Source organism: Cyprinus carpio, chromosome A3 (assembly GCF_018340385.1).
Source record: "Cyprinus carpio isolate SPL01 chromosome A3, ASM1834038v1, whole genome shotgun sequence".
In the NCBI taxonomy this organism is placed as follows: Eukaryota; Metazoa; Chordata; class Actinopteri; order Cypriniformes; family Cyprinidae; genus Cyprinus; species Cyprinus carpio.
The window spans coordinates 21,222,929-21,250,240 of record NC_056574.1 but is presented as its reverse complement, the minus strand read 5'-3'; the positions used below and the strand labels follow the sequence as shown (position 1 = coordinate 21,250,240).

At 39.2% G+C, this 27,312-nt stretch overlaps 1 protein-coding gene across 10 annotated transcripts in view; it reads right to left on the bottom strand.

Annotated features, from left to right (window-relative positions):
* Positions 1-608: 608 nt before the first annotated feature.
* Positions 609-27,312, bottom strand: part of tnrc6c1 (trinucleotide repeat containing adaptor 6C1) — a 57,115-nt gene continuing 30,411 nt past the window's right edge. For 3 of the 10 annotated variants that reach the window (XM_042723021.1, XM_042723018.1, XM_042723034.1), the window contains 19 exons: positions 13,130-15,493; positions 12,236-12,430; positions 11,739-11,902; positions 11,570-11,647; positions 11,284-11,341; positions 11,058-11,206; positions 10,804-10,935; positions 10,528-10,671; positions 10,281-10,400; positions 10,052-10,135; positions 9,653-9,899; positions 9,013-9,177; positions 6,548-6,736; positions 5,585-5,734; positions 5,188-5,289; positions 4,469-4,684; positions 2,379-2,452; positions 2,143-2,282; positions 609-2,043 (listed from right to left, as the gene is read on the bottom strand). In XM_042723021.1, coding sequence (XP_042578955.1) covers positions 1,665-2,043; positions 2,143-2,282; positions 2,379-2,452; positions 4,469-4,684; positions 5,188-5,289; positions 5,585-5,734; positions 6,548-6,736; positions 9,013-9,177; positions 9,653-9,899; positions 10,052-10,135; positions 10,281-10,400; positions 10,528-10,671; positions 10,804-10,935; positions 11,058-11,206; positions 11,284-11,341; positions 11,570-11,647; positions 11,739-11,902; positions 12,236-12,430; positions 13,130-15,493 — 5,150 coding nt within the window. In that variant the 3' untranslated portion in view covers positions 609-1,664. Of the gene's footprint in view, positions 2,044-2,142; positions 2,283-2,378; positions 2,453-4,468; positions 4,685-5,187; positions 5,290-5,584; positions 5,735-6,547; positions 6,737-9,012; positions 9,178-9,652; positions 9,900-10,051; positions 10,136-10,280; positions 10,401-10,527; positions 10,672-10,803; positions 10,936-11,057; positions 11,207-11,283; positions 11,342-11,569; positions 11,648-11,738; positions 11,903-12,235; positions 12,431-13,129; positions 15,494-16,739; positions 18,164-27,312 lie in introns of those variants that run through there. The other 7 variants (XM_042723026.1, XM_042723036.1, XM_042723039.1 and 4 more) reach the window with 6 other exon arrangements.

Here is a 27,312-nt window from a genome sequence, read left to right as displayed (position 1 = left end):
TGATATTTACTTTGATATATATCATTTAAAGAAAACAAAAACACGTGAACGCTTCAGTCTTGTTGCGGTGTTGTTGTTTTTTTCCTCATCAGACATCCTTTCATTTTGCTACCATTTTTCGAAATGTCTGACTTCAAAGTTGAAAGACTGTGGAAGGACGAAGACGAAGAAGGAAGGAAACGGCAAAATCCGTTTAGAGTTCAAAAAGGAGCATGGAGGAGAAGTTCGGTAGATTGCTTTTTGTCAGTTTCACAAGTCCATGTGTAATTTGTTGGCATTGAAGTCGGAGCTTGACGCTCTTGCTAAGTGCTATGAAGAAACCACGCCTTCTTTGTTCCATACTTTTGTACCAAATACAACAACAACGAAAAAAAATGCACTTTGTCTACTGGGTTACAAGAAACACCTCTTATTTGGTTTGAAGCCCCTGTTGCCCCGTAGTCACACTTGTCCTTGTGTGTGTAGAGGAAGTGCTTGTGAATGTTTCATCACCGTGGGCTTACACACTGAGAGAGTCCTCTTCTGTTCAGTCCCACACTTGGTGGACATGGCAGGAGACAAGTCTTTGATTCCCCCCCCGTCCCCTTCCCCGTCCCCATCCCCATGGCAGGAGACAAGTCTTTGATTCCCCCCCCGTCCCCAGGCGAGCTCCTACCGTTTCACCGGCAAAAAAGCACTATGTAAAGATGGACGGAAGAGTCTGTGGCATATATTGCACTTCAGACGAACGACAATGAGGGCTCATGTTTTAGTTTTTTTTGAGAGAGAGAGAGACCGAGGTTGTTTAGGAAAATGAAAGAGGAAAAAGTAGTCCATCTGAAAAAGTGTTTCCTGTACAGTTTTTCGTGAGCAGTGGTTAATATATTCCTCAGCTGTCCACGTGTCCTCTCAGCTTAAGAATAAAAGCCTCAAATGTGCAGAAGGGTCACATATCTGTCCGTCCTTTCGAGAGTTATGAGGACAGATGGCAACCGAGGGAAACAGGAAGGACGAATGCGCGTACGCTGCGGCTGAAATCGAAACCATGACAGTCCTGGCTCAGAAATGAGAAAATGTGCAATTCTCAAGATGAGTTTCTTCAGAGTACAAATGGAGTGGGACTGATCAGCAGTTAAGGCTAAAGTTTAGTGCTGTTAATTAATCCATACGATCCAAAGGACAACTGAAAAAAGCCATGGATCCAGTCTAAAAGACAGGAAGTAGGGGAAGTCAGTTTGGAATGACGCACGTTTCTTCGGGGACAGGACGATATGTTGTGATTGGGCTGACAGGATGTGCTCGTGCCAGAGGAATTTTAAAAAATGGCAGCTTGTCTCATCGGTCTGTAGTAAAATACACTTTCACACTGGTTTCAGTTATTAGAGATAAGTCTTGGTAAAGGTTCACTTCTCTTTTAGTCACGGTTCTTCATAAGAAGTCTTTAGAATACTGTAACCCAAGCCTAATGATCAAAATAACACAGATGAAGAGACACAAAACAAAACAAAAACAAAAAAGTAGAGGAAGAACGTCAGCAGCCTCTATGCAAGTGTGGCCTCAGCCGACTGTCTCTTGGTTTTTCACAGTTCCACTGACGTTGATTATCGCCAAAATGATTTGCTTGGTTTTTGCTCGTTAAGTTTCATATTTCGCTGCGGTTTAGGGGGTTTGAGCGCTTGGCGCTCTCACATGGACTCTCCGCTCAGCAGGTCTCCAGGGAGCAGCGTATTGATTGGGGTGGGGCTGCCCACCACTCGGCCGTCCTCGGCGTTGGGCGGCCCCCACAGGCTGGAGTACTGTGGTACACCCCCCCACAGCAGCTCGTTGCTCGCCTTCCCGCCGGACCCTGTCCCGCTCGCTCCTCCTCCTCCAAGACCGCTGCTGTTCCAGTGGCCGATGGGGTGTGTGGCCGCCGTCCCTCCGCCCCCCAGCCGTGTCTGATTGGTGCCGGGGTTGGCCTGCCAGCTGGTGGTGGGCGTAAGGGACTGACCCTGTGCAAAGAAGCGGTTCACCTCGTCTTCTCCAGCAAACTCTGCCAGTATAGTGGTGTTTCCCAGAACACACCTGGAAAGCAGGTATTTAGAGAAAGAGAACGGAAGACTGTGATGATATAGCGAAGATTTATTCTATAAAAAGACAACAGCGGTAAAACATTCAACGTACATGTGTAGGGACTTCTGGGCTTTGGCAGCCTCTTCTTTAGAACTGTAGCGCACCACAGCATTGCCCTGCGTCAGGTTGAGATGGAATGTGATGAGCGGGCCGTGTTGCATGCACAGTGTCCGCAGTGTTGAACCATCAATCTAAATGTCACAGAAAACAAAGAGGGTCGTATAACACTGCACATGATTAACCAAGAAATGTTAAGTGAGTGAACATATCAGTAGCCACAAGGATACCTGTGGTGTGAGGTTTCTCAGAACCAGCCAGCTAGTGCTCCTGCTGGAGCTATCTGTACTCCACGTGGTACCTACTTAGAGAGAGAAAGAATTCTTTAATGCTTTGATAAACTTTTATAAGATAGTCCATTATTACAACATAGTCTAAGCATTAAAGTACCATGTGCACTACTGTTCAAAAATATATTTTTAAAATAATTATTTTATTAATAAGTTTGAATGAAATTTATTAAAAGTGACATTTAAGACATTTGTAATGCTACAAAAGATTTTTATTACAAATAAATGTTCTTTTAAACTATTCACCAAATAATTTAACACTGGAGACTGGAGCGAAAATGTAATTTTGCAATCACAGGAATAAATTTTAAAATATATTGAAATAAAATGTTATTTTAAACTTCAATAACATTTTGCAATGCTACTGTCTTTACTGTATTTTTGATAAAAGAAATGCAGTCTTGGTGAGCATGAAATACCGGACCCAAAGCTTTTCAAATTGTTTCATATGTGTAAGGTCACCTCTTTAAACATTTGTTTTTATCAAAATATAATTCCCATTTAGACAAAATAGTATTAAGTTTAGTATTGTCCTAAACCTGAACAGCTCATCGGTATTGGGCACAATTTTAATATTGGTTCATCCTTTTCTGCCATGATGCTTGACAACCTCGATCACCCTTCACTATGATTGTATGGAAAATAACTATGTTAAATTTCAACATCACATTTTTATACAAAACAGTCTGGCAAACAATTGCGCTTTAGTTAAATGTCATGAAAGTGTTATCAAGCAACAGTGTGGGAATGTTGACTAACACGCGACATATGCGTGACCACAAAACAGTACGTTCGCTCAGAGTTCCAATCCTCACCCCCACATTTTGACTAGCTTTTACACCCACATAAAAGAATCAACTGACATTTCAACTGCTGTTTCAGTACACCCACACCTTTGCCTGAGAATAGCTGCACAAACACACATCCGCCTGGGAAACGCCAGGGGTCGTTGTATGCCTAAAACTGCCAGCAGGTTAATTTTACCCATGCACATGACTACTGTTTTGATATTGCTAAATAACATATTATTTCACTGTATTATGCCACTGTCTTCATAAAGAAGTGTCTAGAGTCATGAAATGATTATGTCTAGAAATCAACTATATTTTTGTCCTGTTGTTCTATGGTCAAGGCTTTTTTTGTGTAGGCTACACTAATCACTTTTCATAACGGTCAATAACCTAAACAAGCCTGCACTGACAACGAGAATAAGAAGGAAATAAATACATATTTGGGTAGTGTAATATTATAATACTGTGTTAATCAATATTAATCAATATATTAAGATGTTATTTAATTTAGTAAAATAGAATAATGAGCAAAAATTCACCACACTGCATAGGATGTATGATGCGATGACAAATTCAAGTGCATAGCTTTACCTAATTAATTATCAATTTGTTTAGTTATATCATTTATAATTTGAATTAGAGAACAACAAAGCTTCAGGAAATAAAAAAAAATAGGTTTTATTCAATACATCATAGATCAGATTTTTTTTTCAAAAAAAAAAAGTTTGAACATTTATGGGTAGGCTAAAACATCTAAATATGATATCTGGATCGTTGTCAGATGCTGAGCCGACCCAGGACGCATCACTTATCTCCCCATCATCAGACTCTCCACCACTCATGGCATTTGGTGCTTCTAATACCTCTTCGGTATCCATAAATTGCATTCTTTTACTCATTTTGTCTTTATTTATGAAACAGATAACCGCTAATTCAGTGAGTGAAAGGCATTGCCTAGCAATGTAAAATGTTAAAAACATAAGTGGTGCGAAAATGACAGCGCGAAAATACAGGCATTGTATAGAGGGTCAATCTGACCCGCTGGCGCTTATAGGAATAAATGCCCCATTTTTTGTTCTGGTTTTGTCTTAACAATTTTTAACATCAGGGGATTGTAAATTACACAACTTTAGTAAAAGTCAATGAAAATCTGTTATGTACATTTGAAAAACGTAAAAAAAAAAAAAAGTTTTACCCCGTGGCAGTTCTGGTTTTAAACTGCAACTTTTATGCACACACCTGAAGAGTAGGAGCTGCTCCAGCCAGCCACCAGGCCCAGGGTGTTTCCGCCCCATGTGGACGAGGGCTTGGTGTTGGTCAGGCCTGGGGGCGGCCGTGTGGGAGCTGTTGTGTTCCGGGGTCCTTGTGGGACTTTCCAAAGCTCATGAGAGAGAGAAGCCTGGGTGTGCGAGATGGGCCCCGGAGACCAAGTGGATTTCATGTCAGACAGCTTCCCTGTAGATCAGAGATGTAAATGTGTGAAAAAGAGCAGAGGAGGAAACTCTGAAAGAGTATGCATCTTACTGACATCTTACTTCCTGCTTCAAATTCTGTGCGCCCCAGAATTAGACATACTAAGTGATGAAAGGTGTTCTCACAGCAGTCACAGTCACTGAGGTGCCACCGCAAACAGGCCCATGTGTTATATTGTAAGAGTTCATGTCTCACGAATTAAAGAGTGCCTTCTCAGCACTTCCACCTCACAAAAATCACAGATAGCTGGTGACCATGCTGCACAAAGGGATAGTGCGCGACTAACACCACTGAGGGGATGTACAGATGAATGTAGGCAGGATAGAACTCTCTACAGGGGAAAGAGCCACACTGGAGTTGGATGCTCTAGATATACAGGAATGCGACCACCGTTTTAGGGCCCCATGCTAGGTCGAACAGTAAGTGGTAGGAAAAGAGTTTGATGAGCAGGACTGAGGGCAGGAAGGGGATTCTGGGAGTTGTACCTGTGCTGGCTGCCTCTTGGGAGGACAGACTGAAAGAGCTAGTGACTGGCCAATCGCTGGAGGGAGGCAGAGCCTCACCCTGTGAGGAAGTTGGGGTGGAACCTACGATATGTCCCGAACAAAGCAGGCAATAATTCAAAGTTGAAATCAGAAAAATAACGTACGTAGAAAATACAAAGAAAAGAAAATACCAACGACAATCTTAGTGGTTGTATTATGTGAAAAACATTTAGACATTCTAAATAAAAACAGTACCGCAATACGCAATACCTTTTATTCAGAATATATAAAAATATTTAACTAGACATGGTGTTATGGGATTTATTCAGGCTTTGTGCTTTCAGTGTCATCGGACAGAAACTTCACTGGTAGATGGTTTTTTTTTGTTTTTTTTTACCTCCACTCCTGTCTCTTAGCAGGTAGCGGTTCACGTCCTGAATGTTGGTATTGATGGTGGGCCCACTGGGAACACTCCCTGGGGTCACATTGGGGTCAGTCTCAGGGTCAATATTCTGCAGTCCTTTCCAGGGCACTCCTGGACAAAACTCTGAGGGATTTTGTACCAATCAGATCAAGCAATGACACATTGTTTATTAATACATACACATAATATTTGGTACACTTAAAAATGTAAGATTGTCTTTGCATTATATAACATTTATCCAATCTAGGGATTCCAAAACTGTTTCATTAGCTGTAACTGTCATATTCCAAAATATTTACCTACAATATTTACTTAAAACCCCATTTAGATTTTAAGTTAATATTTTAATAATTTAACAACATATTTGTCAGTTCACGGTTCTCTGATGTCAGTTAATGATCACATGGCATGCAGGTAAACTAATAAATTTCAGCTTTTTTAATAACGTTTTCATTTGGATTGTTTTTATATTAAAATTATTCATTTTAATTAACATTTTTTATGATTTAAAAATGTTTTTAAATCCTGCAAAACCCTGATCCAATCAATAGCATTTATTAAAAACAAATATGTAAAATAATAGAAAAATTATTTTAATATATATATTCAAAAAAGAAAATATTTCATTATTTTATGATTTTCCATCGTTAGTTTGTCAAACAGTGGATTATGTCCATAGTTAATGTTGTGAACTACGCCTGTAGTTATTCTGCTGGACAACTAAAAGTCCCTTAAAAGTCATTTTGAAAAATTAATAATTTTTTTCCAGATGCTACATGGTTTAATGTTTAATGTGGGTTTTAATCTAGTGTAATGACATTCGGTAGTTTAGAAGGGTGACCTAACTGTCCAAAAATATCCAAACAATTTGAAATCTGTTTAATGCTTTCATAATCCTTCTAGTCCAAAGAGATTTTAGAGAGGCCAGTTAGTCACCTGGAGGCCAGCTGACATTGGTCCCATTGGAGATCTTGTCATTTGTGTTCTTTCCCTGACCCCAGCTATCATGTGGTGCCAGGGGGCTGGCAGGAGACTCGGAGCTGGGAATCAGATTGTAGGGATTATAGGAGTCATCCAGTGTGGGTTTACTTGGGGGACCCAGACTGGGGCCTGCAGAGATGGCACCTGTGTAATATTGGTGATATGGAATATCATCAGTATCAAGCCTGATATTAACTTCTATGCCACATATAAGTGTTAATTTTGTCAGCTATTTTTAATTTAGTCTTAGTCTTGTGTCAAATGTAACTTTATTTTTTTTTATCATATTTAGTCAACTTGTCCTGTTTTAGTTTTAGTCAAATTTTAGTCGACATAGCTTAGAGGGTTACTCCACCACAAAATGAAAATTTTGTCATTATTCACTTCCCCTCATGTCATTCCAAACCCGTAAAAGCTTCGTTCATCTTCGGAACACAATTTAAGATATTTTGGATGAAAACAGGGAGTCTTGAGACTGTCCCATAGACTGCCAAATAAAATACACTGTCATGGTCCAGGAAAGTATGAAAAGCATCGTCAGAATAGTCCATCTGCCATCAGTGATTCAACTGTAACGTTATGAAGCGACGACAATACTTCTTTTTGTACGTGAAGAAAACAAAAATAAAGACTTTATTCAACAATTCCTCTCCTCCGTCTATCCAAATCAGCGTAGCGCCATTTTGGAAATTTTGAGTAGTACGCTCTTCTGTGTCAGGCGCGCTGCGCCGATGCGCTGTTTCCTTTTAAACCAAAGTGTAAATACACATAAAAAAACATATCCTTGTGGCGTGGATAAAACAGAAGAGCATACGCCATCTGCGTACTGCTCAGATTTGTCAAAATGGCGCAACGCTGATTTGGAGAGACACAGAGGCGAGGAATTGTTGAATAAAGTCATTAATTTTGTTTTCTTTGCGTACAAAAAGTATTCTTGTCATTTCATAACGTTACGGTTGAATCAATGATGGCAGATGGACTATTCTGACGATGCTTTTCATACTTTCCTGGACCTTGACACTGTTATTTATTTGTCAGTCTATGGGACAGTCTCAAGACTCCTTGTTTCCATCCAAAATATCTTAAATTGTGTTCCGAAGAAAACAAAGCTTTTATGGGTTTGGAACGACATGGGGGTAAGTGATTAATGACAAAATTTACATTTTGGGTTGGAGTATCCCTTCAAGCCTAGTCCTAGACTAAAATGTAAATCAACTGAAAGAAACTTGCACTGACTGATCTTAAAACATGTCAGTGCCTTTGTTTTGTCTTAAGATGCACACCAGTAATGCTTTTTTCTAAGGCATGTTTATAAAAATTACTTAAATGTCCCAATTGAACTATGGCCTAATCCTGGTTTAGGCTAAGCCCTGTCTATGAAACGGGGCCTAAATGTCTAATTTAAGTCTAGTTTTAGTCAGTGGAAACTTACACATTTTCGTCATATTTTCGTCTTACTGTATAATAAATATATTTAAAAATATATATTATTTTGCTCAATTTTAATTGCAATGATTGTTGTCATTTGGGAAATGTATTTTTTTTTTTTTTCATAAGTTGTTTTTTTTTTTTTTTTTACCTCATCTAACATTAGTGTACAGATTTATAACAGGATATTAATTAGAGGCTAAATAAACAGCAAATACTTTAGATATACACTCACTCTGTCTACGTTATAAAAACTGGTGTAACAAAAACCTACTCTCTAATATTATAACAGAGAAATTCCTGATAGTAATTCCAGTAATTCCAAATTGCATTAATGTTATTCTCTTAAAACGATGGCAAAAAGACTCATTGCCGCACAGAGGTTACGTAAGTAACATTACAATCAGCAACCACTATAACAAACAATGCAGTCGAGATCCATGACAGAACACAGACTGGCTGAATGACTTTCATTTAAGCAGAATACCTCAAATGGAGATCGCTGAACTCCAGCTTACTTCTACAGTACTGCATGTTCATGTTTTCAGATCACGGCGCCTCCACCGAGAGAGCGCATGTGAATGGTTGCCAGATTGCATAAAGCAAAAAGCCGGGCAGAGAACATATCCGTTTAACAGAAAAGCTCTGATTGGGGGATTTGAGCTCTTGATATATGGCAACCACAAACATGAACGCTCGAGTAATAAGAGTATTGTACAGCAGTCTGAAATGTTTTGGCTCCACTTTTTTCAACAAAAATAAAAAGGTTTTGGTAAAGTTTTTGTTCTTTTAACTACATTTTAGTCTTGTCTTGATATTGCATGTTCATTTAGTCTCAGTTATCGTTTAATGACCTTATCATCATCTCGTCATCATCTCATTTTCGTCAGGAAAAAAAAAAACATTTTTCGTCATAGTTTTCGTTAACAAAATGAACACTACCACATATTCACAATATGCATACTGGTATCTTTAATAATAATAATGTGTACCATGCTTGCTGAAGTTGGGCTCCATTGGAGAGGAGCAGCCAGAGAGGTTCTCCATGGAGTTTGGGTGTGTCCACTGTGACAGGCGTGACTGAGGCTGAGGAGAGTCCTTAATGGACAGGCCACCCACTTCCATGCAGTTTACATTCATGTTAGGGTTCAATCCAGCTACAGATAAGCACACATGCAAGAATCAGGTTGAATTTAGGGTGAACTGGACTAAGAGAGAAAATAGCTTCCCAAAAATTCCCATGACTTTTCGAATTATTTGTTACTGAATAAGGGCTTTTAAAAATCATTATGATTCAGACATATTTTCCAGTGAATCTTTTGGGTTCATTTGTGAACCAGTTTGACTGACTCATTGAAAAGAAGATTTGCTCACAAATTGAGAATCACTATGCCAACAGCTTATCTGCACCAAAGAGCAATATCTAGCTGATTATACATTTTAGAATGGACTAGAAAAAAAATATAAACAAAATATCCACTAAAGAAATGCACATGACTTTTTTCAAGACTTTCAAAATTCTGTGGCAATTCCAGGTTTACTAGGACTGTGGGAACAGTGTATAGAAGAATATTTAGATCTTCATTAGTCTGAACAGAAAGGATACAATAACAGAGAGTGCTAGTAACTCACAAATAGTGTAGGGTGAAAAGGAGTTTGTAGAAGACTGCGGCTCTTTGGTCTGAAGGTCGGAAACAGAGAGGCTGGAGACCTGGGGGTGGGTTGGAAATGTGTCCAGAGCTGATTTGCCTGCACTGGGATGCAAACCCGGGTGTAAGGTGGGTGGCTGCTGCTGCTGTTGTTTCATCAGCAGAGCCTGAGCCAGCTGCCGCTGGTGCTGCTGGATCTGTTGCTGCATGTTATTGATTGTACGTGCAACCTGTGAGAAGACATGCTTGTGAACACAGATCATTTATAGAAGTTTGAGATTTAAAAGTCACGTTAGAATTTAAAACAAACAAATCAGTTATTGAGGGTTGTGAGGTTTTAATGGTATCGGGGTGACACTAGCTGTGGGAAGGAACCGCTCACTTGCTGCTCTTGCTGTCGGATGGGGCCAGAAACACTGCGCTGTGCCTGCAACATCTGCTGCTGAATTTGTAAACGCTGGTACGCCTGCAAGATCAAAATGACAAGCTTTCATTACAATGAGAATTTAGGAGTGAAATTTAAGATTTTTGACAAAAAAAAAACCAACAACAAAAATCAAAACATATTCTTTAATTCCAGATCAATAAGATGTCGAAAGATTGGCACTTACCAGTTGCAGCTGATAAAGTTGGTTCAACAGGGTCATATGCTGAGGGTTTATTGGTGAGGTTAAAAGTGCAGGGTTGAGACCAATGTTTTTTGCTGCAAACTGCAAAAGCTGTGCTTGAACCTGTCAGCGAACAAAACGGTCAGACTTCAGCATGATTTCATCAAGTGGTGAAAAACTATGTGTCACAAAATGAAGTCAGTGTCAAAATAAGGTGCTAAACGACATGCATCTATGTCTGTTTGCACACCTGAGGGCTGAAAAACTGAGGCACTTGAGCACGTAGACTAGGCTGGGACGAGTTGAGAGGTGGCACTGACGGCTGGGGAGGAGGCTGCTGCTGCAGGGCCCGGGCTTGTGCTGCTCCGCTACTACCAAACACTCCACTCTGCATCTACACAAACACACAAAACAACTCATTCTAAATCAGTTTAACATTGGGCAATAAAGATATCAGTATCTTGACAGCCAGGTGGACAATGATTAACACAATGCTGAAATACAAAATAGATCCTCACAGACCCACCTGTCTGTTGTTCAAGGTTTGTATTGCAACTCCAAGGCTCTGGCCAGGGAGTGCAGCACTACCCAATGGGAGCTTCAGGCTCGGAGAAGGCATAAACGGTGAGGTTTGGGCATCATCTGCTAGCCCAGCATCCTAATGAGCAAATGACAAAATAAATAGCTAAGACAAACAAAATCCAGCACAATGTGAAGTCTCTTTCAGATGCAATAATTATAATTATAATGTGCTGATTTTTAATTGTGAAAAGTACATACCTTGTCCAAGAAGGGGGGACGATCTGAGGAGGATTCTTTGGAGATGACTGAAGGCCTGCAGCCCATTGGTTTATTGACTAGGCCGTTGTTATAATCAGAGATTCCCATCCCCCGTTTATCTAGTTCGGTCTTCTTCTCCAACAGGGCACCTACCACACAAATGACATTTGAATACAATATTCTAGCAAAGAATGAAAAGATGAAATTTTCCCGATATAACACCTACTCATGGCCTGATCCAAGTTCATGTTGTTGCTCTTGAGAGCCTCTTCTGCAGGGTCTCTCTGCAAAGGCAAACACAAACACACAATAAACAACATATATTAACCATTTGGATGAATACTTATTGCAAATATTAATTTTAATATTTTAATACATTTGCAACTGGATATTTTAATAACTATAAGGATAATGTACAATTAGCCAGTCAGTATCGCTAAAGTAATCCCAGGGACAACTGTAAAATATACAGAGGGAGAAATGCTATTTTATGAAAGATAAGTAGTACTCACAGGGAAGCCCATGTCAGTCAGCTGCTTGATAAGACGATTCATTATCCAAATATCATCCTGTTTGTTTGGGACTTTTCCCTTTAAAGAAAAACAGATGAGCTGTATTTGCAGCATGTAATGACACCTACATTCAATTTATGTAGGTTTTTTTTTTATTTATTTTTTTTACCTTTGGTGGGCCCTTTTTGGGTGGGTTACCCCAGGAGCTGCAGGAGGAATTGCTCTCTTGAGATGCAGTGCTATTCCACATGTCACTCTCATCCTGCTCCCACTGCCCTGCAGACAGGCCCATGTCCTCTCCACCACCCCAGCCATCTTGCATAGATTTGGGGGCTGGAGGAACAAAAAGACAGATTACTGAATGTGTCCAGAGTAGAAGCACAGATTAACATTTGCTACTGGTTATGTTCACAATCAATATAAATAACTAATTTGTCCTTACTGAGATACCAAAACATATAATCCTGTAGTGCATTATTTATAACAACAGGGGGCCCTGTTGTTACACATTTCAAAGCTCTGATAACGACCACCTGACCAACATTAATTTCCAACTCAAATCAACTGCATCTGAATAATTGCATGTGATCTTTTTTAAATCAGTTAAAGCAACTAAAAATTATTTTTATTCAAATGAATAAATAAATGTACATTCATAAAACTAACCAGGTTTGCAGGGGGCAGTTCCAGGAGGTCCACTGCCTCGACCATAGACCTCAGGGCCATTATCACCCCAGCTGCCACAGCCACCTGAGGGTTTACCCCATGCTGAAGTGCCATTGTCCACACTTGCTGCAGGGGTGGCTGGCTCTCCCCATGAGGGCTCAGGTTTTGAATGGCAATTTGTCATCTCGCCCCATCCTGCAAAAAAATATGACAAAACTCAGGACAAGAGCACCTTTAGTCTTCACTGTATCATAAACCATATACTAAATTCTCTTGAGGCTGGCACCATGTAGTATACAGTCTGGTCCAAAAGTTAGATATTTAGTATTTTTCCCTTTATAAATTATATTATTAGCATAACAAATTTAAATTAAAAAAAATAACACAAATTTCAAAGTTTATTTATTTTGAGACATTTATTCTAATTAAAACATTTATTTGTTTAATTATTTTCAAAAAACAAATGTAACTTTGTAGACTCCTCTGTCATAAAATGGAATATTAAGCTGCAATATTAAATGTCTGTTTAGTTCTTGGCACAAGGGAGATCTGAGGATGCCATGCTAAATACAGCTTTGACAGAGGGAATGCAAAGCTACACACAAACAGCAGAGGGCGTCGGGTTTGTTCCAAGTATCCTGCTGAGGACTAGTGATACTCCCCACAGATGGCGACCCGACTCTAATTATACACTTCCTCCTGGCTCAAATGCTATGCTGAACTACACTTGTAGACAGAATGTAAACACTATTCTGTTGACTGATTTATCTGAAAAAAAGTTTTTTTCTGCTAGCATGTTCTCTTAGCATGAACAGTCAGGTTTTTTTTCTACACTTGTGTGCCAAAATAATCAAACAAACAGAGTGATACATTTTAAGCAGATAAAGGTCTTACCTGGATTCATGAGGGTTGTTCTATTGTGAGGTGGCACTGTTGGATGTGGACCAGCGTTATCAGGAGAAATGTGATTATTGTTTGAATTTGATCCCCCATGACTGTGGGTCTGCATGGGAGGCTGGTTATGGTGGGGATGATGATGATGGTTGTTGGGTACATTGTTGGCAATGCCAGGTCCTGGTTTGCCTTGCATCCCAGGGTTATTCCTGTCCCAGAGATTGACTGTTTTGTTGTAACTGCTTGGGTCACCCCAAGCTGAGGTACCGTCATCAATCTCCATTTTACGGCGAATGGAGTGTGGAGAGGGCTCGTCCCATCCAGTGGGCTCTCCAATATGGTCAGGTTTAACACCTCCACCATTTCCTCCTCCCCATCCAGAGCCACTCTGCTTTACAGAGCTAGGACCTCCCCAAGAACCCATGCTTCCACTGCCACTATTGCCATTGGTGCCCTCCTGAGGCTTGTTATTCCATCCTTGTGATGGCATACTGGGGTGTTGTGCATCTCCCCAGTTTCCTCCTACGCCCGAGGCAGGCTTGCCCCATCCTCTGGAGCCCTCATTCCAGCCAGTACCCTCTCCATCCCAGGTCGAGCTGGAGGGACCATTTTTCTTTCCATCTCCAGGTTCACCCCATTCTCCGCCAGACCCGCTTTCTCCATCAGGTCCCTTGCTCCATCCATGAGAAGGGTTGGGACCCTCAGGCCAGCCCTGTGGTTTGGCTTTAGCATTACTATCTTCCCAGGTAGGAGACTTCTCCTCTGAGCCCCAAGTCTGACCACTTTTCTTCGGGTTACCACCTGGGGTACTGCCCCAATTTGTAGGACCACTGGAAGGTTTCTTGTTGCTTGTAGGACCTGCCCAATCAGAGCTAGCCTGGGGTGACGGCATGGCTGTGCCCCATCCAGGTCCAGTACTGGGGCTGGGGCACTCATTCTTGCCCCCAGAGTCTGGTCTGGATGTAGTGCCAGAGTTAGGGTTGGCACTGCCAGATGTTGGTCCTACATTGGCTGCCTTTGAGGATGAGCCCCAGGCTTCAGTTCCAATGTCATTCTTACAGTTGGAGCGTGCAGCTTCTTCGGTCTCCCAAGCAGTGTGCTGACGCACTGGTGTTTGTCCCCAGCCTGTGTTACACAGAACCCGAGGGTCCATATCCTGGGCAGGCAGAATAGGGGAAGCCTCATCTCTTGATGAACAGAGCCTCCTATGAGGATGGCATTCCATGCTGTCACTGCTTCCCTCACTGGCTGGGGCTTTGGCCCCATGGACCCAAGAATTGAGATGTTGCTCTTGGGTGGGAGAGCTTGAAGAATCCCATCCTTTGGGCTCACTGTTGGAATGCTTACCCCAATCTCCAGTTGAGGCAGCCTGTCCCCAGTCAGAAGTGCCTGAGGCCCCTCCTTGTCCCCAGCTGCTCCCTGAGTCCCAACCAGAGTCTTTTGTGCCATTACCAGACTTGGCATCTCCATTACCCCAAACAGGTTCTTCATCCCCATTGACCTGTGAGGCTCCTCCTGGATTTTGAACAAATGATCCCATGCCTGCAGGCCCAACCCCCCAGTTAGGCAGGCTGTGGCCAGGGCTTCTGGGGTCATGCTTAGTGTGATTTGGTCCATCAGTGTTAAGGTTCTGAGGTTCGGAGCTGAAAGACACATTCGTGGATGGTGTGGAGTGTGACTCTGATGAGTCACTGGGCACAATGTTACCCCATGTGGTGCTGCCATTGCCACTGCCACCATTACCTGCAGAATTTCCATTGGCACCACCTATACTGCCACTGCTGCTAGGGCCCTGACTGGGCAGAGTGCCCGGTGGGCTACAGATATTAGGCGGAGGAGGGTTGCTTCCTCCAGAGCTGCCACCACCTATGCCGGTCCCTTCATGTCCCAGAACTGGCCAGGCAGAGGGATTGGCATTGGGGTTTAAGTTCAAGTTAAAGTTGGAGGAGCCCCAACCCCTGGCTCCCACTGATGTGCTGGAGACTTCATTCTTCCCTTCTCCTCCACTGGCAGGAGATGGGCCAGAGCCCCAGCCTCTGCTGGCCCCACCCTGACTAGAGAGTAGACCTCCTGAGTGGCTGGCATTGGCTTTGCTGGGGTGATTGGTGGAGAAATGGCCTTGCTGGCCAGCACCTGTGGCCATGCTCATGCTGCTGATGTCACTGATACTTTCAGTGTCCGAGGGGCATCCTGCAGGGGTTTGGCTTTCTTTGCATGAAATGGAAGGCCACGCCTCTGTATCGCGCTTGTCAATAATCAGTGGATCCCAGCTGCTGCAGCTATTGGTAGAGGCTGTAGTGGGACTGCAACTGGGGGATATATTCTCATACTGGGCTGCCAGGCCACTCTGTGGGGGCAGCTCTACTGAAAGAAAGAGACAATGAAAGAGAAATTATTGAAATACCTTGCCTGTAAACTATATTAATTTCATTCATTCAGCTAATCATTCAAAACAATTTAGTTATTATATGCTTATGATAAAATACTTATAACTGCAGTTAACAATACTGTAAGAGATTTTAATTTAATTAAAGTTTTGGTATTTAAGGAAATAAAACACTGATATGGAATTAAATCTATATCAATATTTACAAATGCAAAAGTTCTCAAAAGATTTATATTTCACTTCAAAAACAAACAAAAAAATGTTTTCATATAAATGACCATTTACTGCAACATCTGGCTAGATCGATCATAACATTTTTTCTTGGCTTGCTTTAAGAAAAATTGTACATTACATCAGCACGGTAGCTATGGTCAGAACTTATATAATTAAAAATGTATAATATAATAAAAATGCACCAATAACTGCATGTGTTCGTTCACAATTGCTAGCCTGGAGTCATTGTTTTTCACTGCCGTCACTGCAAAGCCTTGGTTCTCCCAACCACAACCATCTCCCTCTGCTGGACTGACAGATTACAACCACAGACTTTGCTTTCAAAGAAATATGTTCATTCTAAATATGACACATTGATAAAAACACCGAAAGCAGTGCAAATGCCTACATATGGATACCAGGATCCTGTTGTGTTAATTAGTTGGCAAATGGTGCCCAGCCTCATGGCACTCTCTCAACACTGTTGTTGTTGTTTTTGTGTGGCTTTACATGCGCAGACACGGCTCAGTCTGTGTCAGATCTGAGCAAAGCAGCAGTGCTCATGCACACCAGTCTTTCTGTCACCAACCACGCAAAAAAACACTTTCAACTAAATATAAGAAAAAAAAGGAGGGAGTCTATGAAAGAGAGGATGGTGCATTTCCACAAATGCTGTCATTCTGTACAGTCACTGCGTAGTAAAGGACGCCATTTTAACAAATCTGAACTGAAGCCAAAAAGCTTAGCGCTGCCATCAATATCTTACAGTGTCTTGCTAAAGAAAGCTGGTCAGATAAGCATAGCAAACCTCTGCCCTGCATTAATCTCTAACAAGAAATGCAATAGCTTTAGGGATTTGCGTTTTGTTTGCTGTTACACGAATGCTACACTTCCAGATCAAACAGCAGCAGTGCAGCAGAGAGCAAAGCAAAGGAAAAGCCTGTTATCAGTGCGTGGAGGATCGTACTATAAGGTTGGTGGGGGTGGGGTCGCAGAGAAGTGGAAAAGTACCTGAAGAGAGATGTCGCCCGACCATCCTGAGAGAAGCACTAGGCTGCGTGCAGAGCACTGGCCATCCCTGTTACAATATGTCTGCTGCTCGCAAGGCTTCTGAGGCTCATATTTGAAATGCTGCCAAGGAGCTGTAGCTCAGTATGCGAGCGACCGCCCCGTTCATCCCACACGGTATCGGCAGGATCTGATCTCTGTTCCCTCACCCGGGCTTTATTTATATCTACCTCTAGCCTCTCTAGTGAGGGAGGGGAAACAAGGTTGCATGGGAGTTGAAGGTTAAAGCCAAGAGCATTCCGTTGTGTCATTAGGAGGGAGGAAAAACAAAACAAAAAAGAGGGATTCCTTTTCTTGTGTGCCACTCTTCTCTTTCATGCTTTCAAACTGTCACAAAACATTTAGCCGAGACCATTCAGGCTGCAATTAGCACCACTGCTCACAATAGAGCGAGCTGAATAGATGCACAAAAGCAAGCCTGTCTCAGGGCATAGGCTGCACTGCAAGGACTGTGTATACACAGAAACACAAACACAGCTCCCTGTCATACTGGCTGATTTTAAGTATTCGGTTTTTTTGTAATATTCAAAGTACAGTGGGTGTGTGAAGTTGTAGCTCTGCATACCAGAGGTGCAGTCCCAAATTTAGAGGAAAACAACACTTCAATGGCTGAATGGGAAACAGGATAAACACACCAAATGAGGCTCACATGGAGGTGGGCAGGTGGCCAAAGGCTAAATATCTGTGCAGAGTGTGCCCGCGCTTTAATGATGCAGAGGAGAGTGAAAGACGACTGGAAAGCATGCATGCTGGGAGGAAAGACGGGATGGCTCCAGTAGAGAAAGAAACACCGAAAACGAGATGAACACTTACAAAAGCACACTAGCTCTTGGCATCAAGGAAGGCATTGTTTACAAATGATCCCAGCACCTCCCATACACACAATACACCAAAGTCTGAAGAGAACAGACTCTTATTATACTCCAACCCAAAGCCAGCTTTTTCCAGCCAAATATGCAACGATGTAATCATAGCCTCATTATTGATTATTCCCTTGCCTTCAAATTACCCTTTTATGAAAACCCCAAACAAGTAAATCTAAATGCTGGCTTTGGGTTTCACTACCTAAACAGTTATTGGTTGGTTTTGTTTGTGTCTTTCTGTAGTAACTCTTACTAAGAGTCAGAGTGCCAGAGTACAGTACAAGCAGCACAAAGGAGTTTACCATCCCTTCTTGGAGACAAATTAGTCCAGATAAATGCTTGACCAATTTCTGCAAAATGAAAATTGAGCGCTACAAACATCCAAAGACACAGCAACACCGACTAAGAACATGAAGAGCATGCTTGGCAACATTAGAGAACATCCTTTAAAACAAAGAGGATGCCATTTGTTACTTCGATTAGAGATCTCCCACTGTTATTTTTAAATCTTGTAAGAGATATACAATTAAAGTTGAGCCTAAAGTGAAAGGTGTAGATCTATACATTTCAGTGTATTAACTGTGCTAATTTTAAATTGAACTGAACACATCAAGAGTTTATATAATTCACTCAATAATAAAAAATTACCTAAAACTTCTCTATTCATGCTATACTAAATAGGGCTGCACAATAAATCGCATGCGTTTATAATGCGCATCTTGTCAGTAAAGCTGGTTCTGTGATTAGTAGTAAATCTCTATCACGTGCGTTCAGATGGAGCGGCATTTACTACACAGAGCTGTAGTTCGCTGACAAGCTATGCAAACAGCTTTCATTATCGCAGGTGATTCATCGCTGATAATGAACGCGATATTGCTTTACTGACGAGATGCGCATGACAAATCACATGCGATTTATTGTGCATCCCTAGTTAGTTGTCAAGGCAACATGTCTAATTATCATTTCATTTGTTTAATGTTTATTTTATTTCATATGAATTTCAAATAGCTTTTTTTAGACACTCTTAATGTGTTCAGTTCAATTTAAGATTAGCACAGCTAATAGACTGCAATGCATAGATCTGCGCCTCTTTCTCTTTAGGCTCAACTTCTATACTTCTCACAAGATTTAAAAATAACAATGGGAGACCTTTAGATACGAAAACAAAGCGGAGTTAAACATTGCAATGCATTTCACTAGATTTTCAGAGATAAATCTCAAGTCTCTCGACCCCCGCTTCTATTCCTTACCATTGCAATCCACCTTACTGTTTCAACTAAAAAATGTGTCCTGTATGAATGGAAGCATAAACTATATCCAAGAGAACAGCACCATATGCTGCCTGTGTTTGTACATGCATTCATGAACAAATAAACAGCAGTGGTACTGTGGGGTGAAGAACAAGGGGGGTTTGCTGACGTTGCTATTTGTCAGTTGCAAAGATGCTTGGTGGGAGAATGCGGGGAGGGGCCAACATGCATGAGGGTCTTATGCAACAACCATGAGTCTTGATGTACTGCACCACGCTCCCACTCATTCATGGCAGGATGTGACATCAGGAATAGGCAGCCACTGGGCGACCACCAGCACCGAACAGCAGGGGGCGACTACAGTACAACAGATGATAGCACAACTAAAACAGGCATGACATCAAGAACTAAACCGTAAAAAAAACTCACATAAATAGAGCAGGTTATTGTTATAGTTTGATGACAAATCCTATTTTCTGGATCTCAGTGCCAGTATGTGTGTGTGTCCTCTGTAAACTATAGAAACTGAAAATTAGCTGTTTTGGCTTAAAGCAAAATAGTCTGTCAGAATCTTTTTTCAGCACTTACTTTGGGAAAGGAGAGAGGCTTCATGCCATTGTACTTGGGTAAGTCCCTTTTGAATCATAAAATTACTATTGCTTTGCATTAATAAGTGCAATTACTAATAATATTACACATTTATTTCTTGGTAATGCACATTTGACAGTAAAGCACTGAGCTTAAGTTTGGAAGCATACAATGTATTTATTCTAATCTTATTAAATGTACCATTATTCTATAGTATTATACTGAACTGACCAAAATCTACAGTGATTATATAAGGACCGTTCTTTACTTGCTTTATCTGATTCAGTCGCAAACTGAAGCCACTTTGTGACTTTTCTTATTTCATATACAAAAAGTGCAAAACTCTGACAAAATTAGATTTTTTGATGATTTTATATTTTACAATAGTGATTTTATGATATCAAAATATAAAGTAAAAAAAAAAAGTGGAAATGAATGACACCTGAACCAATAAGTGCTCCTCTGCTGCCATTTACTGGTAATAGTGGTAATGTGATGTACACAAGTAAACAAGTGTTTGTTTACCACAGAGTATATTTTGGTCATCCCATTAAAAATTACATTTAAACTGGATCATTTTTAGAGCTTTAAAGTGCTTTAGTTGTGTGAAATACTTGAAAGTCATTGAAAAGTGCTTGAATTTCTCTCTCAAAAGGTTGTACAAACCCTGAAATGAATGCCACAACACCATGGTTATAGTTAGCGTAACTACAGGTTTCTATGTCAGCACTGTTTGATCTGTTTATAACAGAGAATTCTGTGCAGAATTTGAATGCTTCTCACTAAATCTCGCAGCAACCATTCATTCTGTGGTGAATTCAAATGCTTCTCACTGGATTTTGCAGTGCTATGCAGTAAAAGTGTTGCAAGATCAACATTGGTTCCCAAGTAATCCTGTTCTGAGCTTGGGCCAGTTTGCTTGCACTGCACTCAATTATTGGTCAGAGCTGATAAGCGTTCTGCCCTGCCCTCTCCGTCCTGTTTATTGATCTGAATTATGTTACTGAAATCTCCAATTTTGGTAGATTCTGGTAATTCTCCATTCAAGTACATAGAACATGAACTTGCATGGCTTGAAACTTACATGTTTGTGCTAATAAATATGGCCACACAGAAAATTGACTTGCCTTAATTGACTTTGATTGTAACTAATCCAAAAAGGAAAAAAAAAATTATTTGCCATTATAATAATCATCTAAGAACTATTCTAAAATGCTGATTTGGTGCAGAAGAAACATTTCTTATTATTTCTTATTAATTTTGAAAAGTGTTGTACTGCCTAAAGTTTTTGTGGAAAACTTTTTCAGGATCAAAAGAACAGCATTTGTTTGAAAAAAAAAAAAATACATCTGTAACATTATAAATGTTTTTACTATCACTTTTGATCAATTTAATGTATCCATGCAAAATAAACATATTACTTTCCATAAAAATTTTTACTGACCCCAAACTTTTGAACAGTAAATAGTAAGTATAGCTGTTCTAGAATTCTCTGCAATTTTTTCATAGAAGAATGAAACAGATAGGCACATAGAAAATAACATACATCATCATTAATTTAAGTCGTAATCCTATATATACACAGAAACATGGACAAGGGGCATCAGGCCACGCAAAAGTAAAATAAAAAAAGCATAGTCTCCTACAGGTTCTGAAGATAGGAGGCAAAGTGTTTATGTCCCTTGGGCTGTTTTACATTAGATATCCATGTGATGACTGTAGGAAAGATGGGGGGAGCAAAAGAGACAAGTTACATGAATACAGCCTCTGTGCTGTTGGCTTAAAGCAGAGCTGTGGGCCATTCGGCTGCATTCCAGTGGCTTCCTGTAAAAACACACACTCACACAGAAAGCTGGGAGCTCTTATTACTTGTTGGGCTCCCAATGTGCATTAAGTAACATCCAGCGGAACCACAGCTCAGAGCACGTGCCGGCTCAAAACATACCCAAAAGCAAACTCAACCAGGAGAGAGAGATGGACAGAGAGAAGGAGAGAGAAAGAGACAGAGAGAGAGAAGAAGGAAGCATGAAAATAAATGCAAATGTATGTCGATTTTTAAAAACCATCACAATGCATTTTGGGACTGCCATACATGCAATACTGTCTAAACATAAATAAGCCATCATGAATAATAATGCTAGCTAAGCTACGCTACGATTATTGCTTCCTAACCCTTATGGGTGAGAATCACATGGATTTTAAAGACTCCTATTCAAGTTACAATTATGCTCAACATTTCCACTTCATTAATGGCTCCATTATCAGCTATCAGTTTTTCGAAGGAGAATTATTTGAGAAAAAGAAACAACACTGCATTGCCAAATAATGAGGAAATTACATCAATCAAAAAATAAAAATTAAAACTTCTTGCAAAAGGTGTTTATATACAGATTTTTTTAATGACTTTATTCTTTTCATGAGGTCATGTATTAAATAAGAATAATAAACGAAAAAAGTAGAACATTTATTCAATTATTTTCATAAAATATTATTGACAAAACTGTCACTGCTATGTGAACAACCAGACTGTAACTATACTGACTGTCTCACAGTTGTAAGTGCTTGATTCAATAAAAAGAACGGACTCAGAAGGAATTGGACTATACTAGTCACTGAATTGTTTTGGATCACTAAAATGAATGGGCTTATGGGAGTCTATCATTCAGGAACTGGAATACACTAGCTGCACTGTATTATTTTTATTCACTTAAAAAGAGCCCATAAGAGTCCTTCATTCGGAATCAGACTACACTTTTTAAAATTGTATGATTTTACTTCACTACTAAGATGAATTTTTACTGAGTGCCTGTGAATCTAACAAATAGAATTCATCAATGTCTTCTGTCGCCACCTTTTCCAGTGCTGTCTCTGGATCTAAAAAGAAACTTTTTCCAGAGCCAATTTGAACATCAGAACGTTTGAAAATGAGAAGAGGAAACCAACGAGAGGCTCGAGAGGGCGGTAAAAGTGGCAGGTAAATTCCACTGGCTTCATCAACACCTAGATGAGAGATACCAAAAAGAACAATGTTCTATTTAATTTATCTAAAAAAACAATTGTCTGATGATCATGTAAGTGCACTGAAAAAATGTCTTTCCTTCATTCCTTTTTTTTTGTTGGATCATCATTTTTGAAATGATGCGAAACCGAAATCGGTGAAACACATTTTTAAATAGGTGCTGTCTTTATAAATAAACCACAGATTTGAGTTTTAAACAACTACATTCTCACCTGAAATACTTTTAAAACTACATTTCATGACACAATAACAGTAATATTTAGAAAATTATCCGAATAAATGGTGGTTGAAATCACAATGCTGTGTGAACTCTAGAGCTGAAACAACTAATCGATTTAATCGATTAAAATCGATTATTAAAATAGTTGTCAACTAATTTAGTAATCGATTCGTTGCTAAATAATTTTTATTTGCCGTAAGCGGCTCATTTCGTGCATATTTTAAATCTGCGGTGACCAAAGTGTGGCAGTAATGAGCCTCCGGAGGTTTTACTCAGCCAGTACAGCAGGGAGAAGCAGCGAATAGCCAATAGCTGGCCTCGTTTTATGTCACGTGCTTCCCGCACAGCGTCTCTCTGTCTGCAGCATTCAGCGTGATGGGTGAGGCAGGCGGCAGTGAAGTAAGCTCGAGTAAGAAAAAGAAAAAAGCGGAAGATAAAACTAATCGGACGAAGTCATCCAAAGTGTGGGAGCAAAAAGAGAGCAAGCCTAACTGTTAAGCCCTGAACATTTGGACATGTTGACGTTTTTTGCACTGCAATGCAAAGTTTTTTCTCAAATAATGAGTGAATAGTGTTCTGCCTCATTTCCCACAGGTAGTCGAATTCCTGTCAGTTCAGGCATAAGCTGTTTTGTTAACATTTTATCGCTTTATTACATTTTTGAATTTTGCACTGTTATAAGGACCACTACATATTTAAATCCGATGAAAATCACAGTGTGCAAAGACTTTTATTTGTGCAGATTCTGCAGTACAATGTTTTTTGCAAATGTTTAGTCGTAAAAGCTGATAACATTGCTTTTTAACAATTAACATTTAAAGCTTTGTCGTTTACCAGTTCATAATTCAGTCTTGCAGCCTAATTATGACTGACTGAGAGAGGTTAATGTTTAAATGTATTTGAAATTGACTTTTTTCTAAGCATTCACTGCTCTTTTTCACACAGCAGGTTTTTTGTGTGTCCAATTTTTTTTTCTGGACAACCTTCTGATGGATTTTACTTTAAATTTTACTTTAAAATGTGAGTACCATTCAGGTTTCATGCCATTGGCACTTTATTGGAAGGATTGTTTACAATTTCACAGCATAAGCTATAAAGCTGTTTCCCAGGTATAAGCTGTGTGTTTACAGGGAAAAAAATAATAAAATGCAATTTACTGCAATTTTAATTCTGTTTTATTCTTATTCTTCGTGATAATATGTTCTGAAAGATTCCTTAATAAGCTTTGTTCGGGATGTTAAACTAATTTAGGAGCCCTAAGGACTGCCATGGTGAAAACATTATTTGAAATCTCCTTGTGAAATTTGCTAAAGTATGTATGGGTCAGTGTTTTGATTGCAGAAGAGTTCGACAAAGGATAAATAACACATAATAAAACACAACTCCAGGTATGTTTTTGATGAGGATATGACAATGCAAAATGGTTTAAAATCTCTAAAAAGTCTATGTTGAATGATAAAGACCCTTTGTTAATAATTTACTTGGGGAAAAAATGGGCAAAACTAAAATATAAGTACATAAACCGATTCATCGATTAATCGTAAAAATAATCGACCGATTAATCGATTATCAAAATAATCGTTAGTTGCAGCCCTAGTGAACTCAACCAATCAGCATGTTTTGCGCCCAAGTCCCGCCCCCAAAAGTTCCGGACCTTTGAAAAAGTACTACCTCGTGTGCTGGGACTTTCTGAGGGGCATTTTTTACCCGGAACTTTACTTAGATCCTGGTTCCTGCAGTGGAAACACACCGAGTACCAGCCCAAAGTCCCTAGTTCCAGGGTAAAGTTCCAGCGGTGGAAACGTGGCTATAATAATCCTCTTTTGAGAAATGTGAAATTATGGTTACGTTTATATGTTTTCTTTTCCGGACCGGAACAGAGGAAGAGTTGGTGGATTTTGGTAATTTTCTTAATTCCAGATTTGCATCTTTTCGACGGAGTGAGACCAAAGCACCATTCATTTGTTGCATGTGTAAATGGTGAGGGACCACAAAAAATTAAAAACTAACAATCCTTGCTGCTTATAGTTTTCATCCTCCTTTGTTAAAAAAAGGTTTGCCATTTAGTCAATTTCATCGATTACGTAGAATCTGTGACTCGGAGCAAAGTTTTGAGGAACAATCTTGTACAGTGTTTAGCAAGTTTAAATGTGTGGATATCCACATGTTTGGCTATAGTCGACATACAATAAAGATAACGTTTTAAATAGACAACAGTTATTAAAAATTTTGTGTATATTAACGTGTTTGGGTGTTTTGGGGTTATTTTTTCCTGATAACCCCGAAAAGAACTTAAATTACACTTTCAGTTTTGATCGTACAGATAAGAGCAATACATCAATCGAATCTGTAAAGGGTGTACTTTTTTTTTGTATACAGACATAATAACAAACAAAACTTTGTGCACTTATAAAATAAAGATAACAAACCAGGGAGTGCTGTCTGCAGCCTTTGTCTGCGCTGATCTTCAGATACAAATGCGTCATTAAAATGAACTGTAACTCCGTGAATACTCAACGAAGAGACACGAGAGAGATATCTATAGAAAGCCTGACATGTCTACTTTTAAACTAAACAGGTGCTGCTGAAAACAAATATTCTGTGATAAAGTAATCCATATGAAAACAACGCGATGTCCGTTTTTTTCACGTCTCACTTCATTATCTTCTAATGCGACCACGCCCCAGCGCGGGAGCGCGCTTTTTGAGATTCAAATGTTTCACTGAAGCGCGCGGCTTTTGAATACGCCCACACAACAGAAGACAACGCAGGGGGATTGTTCTTCAAGTTTTTTTTATTTTACTGTTTGCTTCGCGATGAGAGGAATAAGACATAATTCTCCCCAAAAAGATGTGATGTGGTTGAGGATTTGAGATTTGGATTTCCTCAGAAAAAAGAATGAAGCACTTTATTCAGCAGAGATCATAAACATGAGTAAGTCTCTTATTTATTTATATACTTGTACTAGTTTTCACATAACGTGTAAACATTTTACTAGTTGGACTTTTTCCAAAGACTTTTCCAAACTATAATTCCTGACTAAATGTATAATCAAGTGAAATATTATGAAGTTTCAATAACAATATACACTACTATACCATTCAAAAGCTTGATGTAAATAATATAAATGTAACAATAAATGTAACTGTTGTAACAATCATTGCTGTTCTTTCAATTTATCCCCCCTAAAAACCGGAAAAAAATATTCTCAGCTCTTTTCAACATTAATAATAATCATAATAATAATAATAATAATGATGATGATAATAATAACATAAAATGTTTTTTTTTGTAGAAAATAAGATTGTTAAAAGGATTTCTGAAGGATTGTGTGACTGGAGTAATGATGCAAAAAATTCAGTTTGAAAGTCAGCTTTGATTGTTCCTTATAAACTGTTTTTAACTGCACTCACAAGTGAATATTAAATTATGTTGTGGGATAATTAAATATATTCTAAATAAACTACAAACATAAAATTATATAGATTTATTTTGTCCTCACATTCTTTCTTGTAACTCTTCCCTCTCAGTGACACAGCTGACTGAATGGCTCATTATGCAGCTCATTATGCAGGCCTTTGTCTTCTCAGGTGTGAATTCATGATAGTTGACGCCTACTCGCATATGACTTTTACCAACAAAAAGTGTTTAGAAAATTTAAATCAAATATATTGTTTTCTGTAAGTGAGTAAACAAGATGATTTTCACATCATTTAGAAAAAAAAAAAATTCTAGGCTACAAGCTCCAGTTCTCAAAATTCCTGGGAACCAATTTTCTATATGTGTTTTATTGCCTTATTCAAGTGATTTAACATTTTTAGTTTTTCACTAACCACGCATAACATTTTTTTTTTTCAAAAACACAATCATGTACATACATGCTGCTCACATATTATTATAGCCCAGTTTTGTGCTGATTACAGTGAGATTAGACTTTAGCCATTTAGATATTTATAAGAAACTGAAAAAAGCACAAATGTCAGGGCATGACAAAACTTCTCCAGGCCCCAAAAATACCCTTAGACTCCAGAGGGTTAAATCAAGCTCATGTAAAACAAAGGAAATCTTTTTCAGTCAAATGTGTTAACTTTAAACAGTCTTATCAAATCAAGGAAATCATAAATAATATTGGAATATTCTCTCAATTGATTCCTCTTTAGGCAATATTTTTAAAGATTTTCCTTTTTTTATTCATAAAAGATCCAATAATATAGCAAATATACTGGTATAATTTGATATTTTATATATATATATATATATATATATACACACACACACAAACAAGACAAACATTTATAAATGGTTGTTTCCCCTGTAGGAACTGTACCCCTTGCTCATCGATAATTAAAACTAATCAACTCAGTGGAAAAACATTCTTTATTAAATCATTAATTACCTGTTCCATATCAAATGTGAAATTGTTAGTGTTCACTAGTCGCCTTTAAAAATTTGTATTAGTGAACATAAATCTGCGATCAGGAGATGTGATGTGAATTCACCATTTGCAAGACATTTTCATGACTATAATAATGATATTAAGGATTTAAATTATACAGCTATCAAAAAAGTATTAATT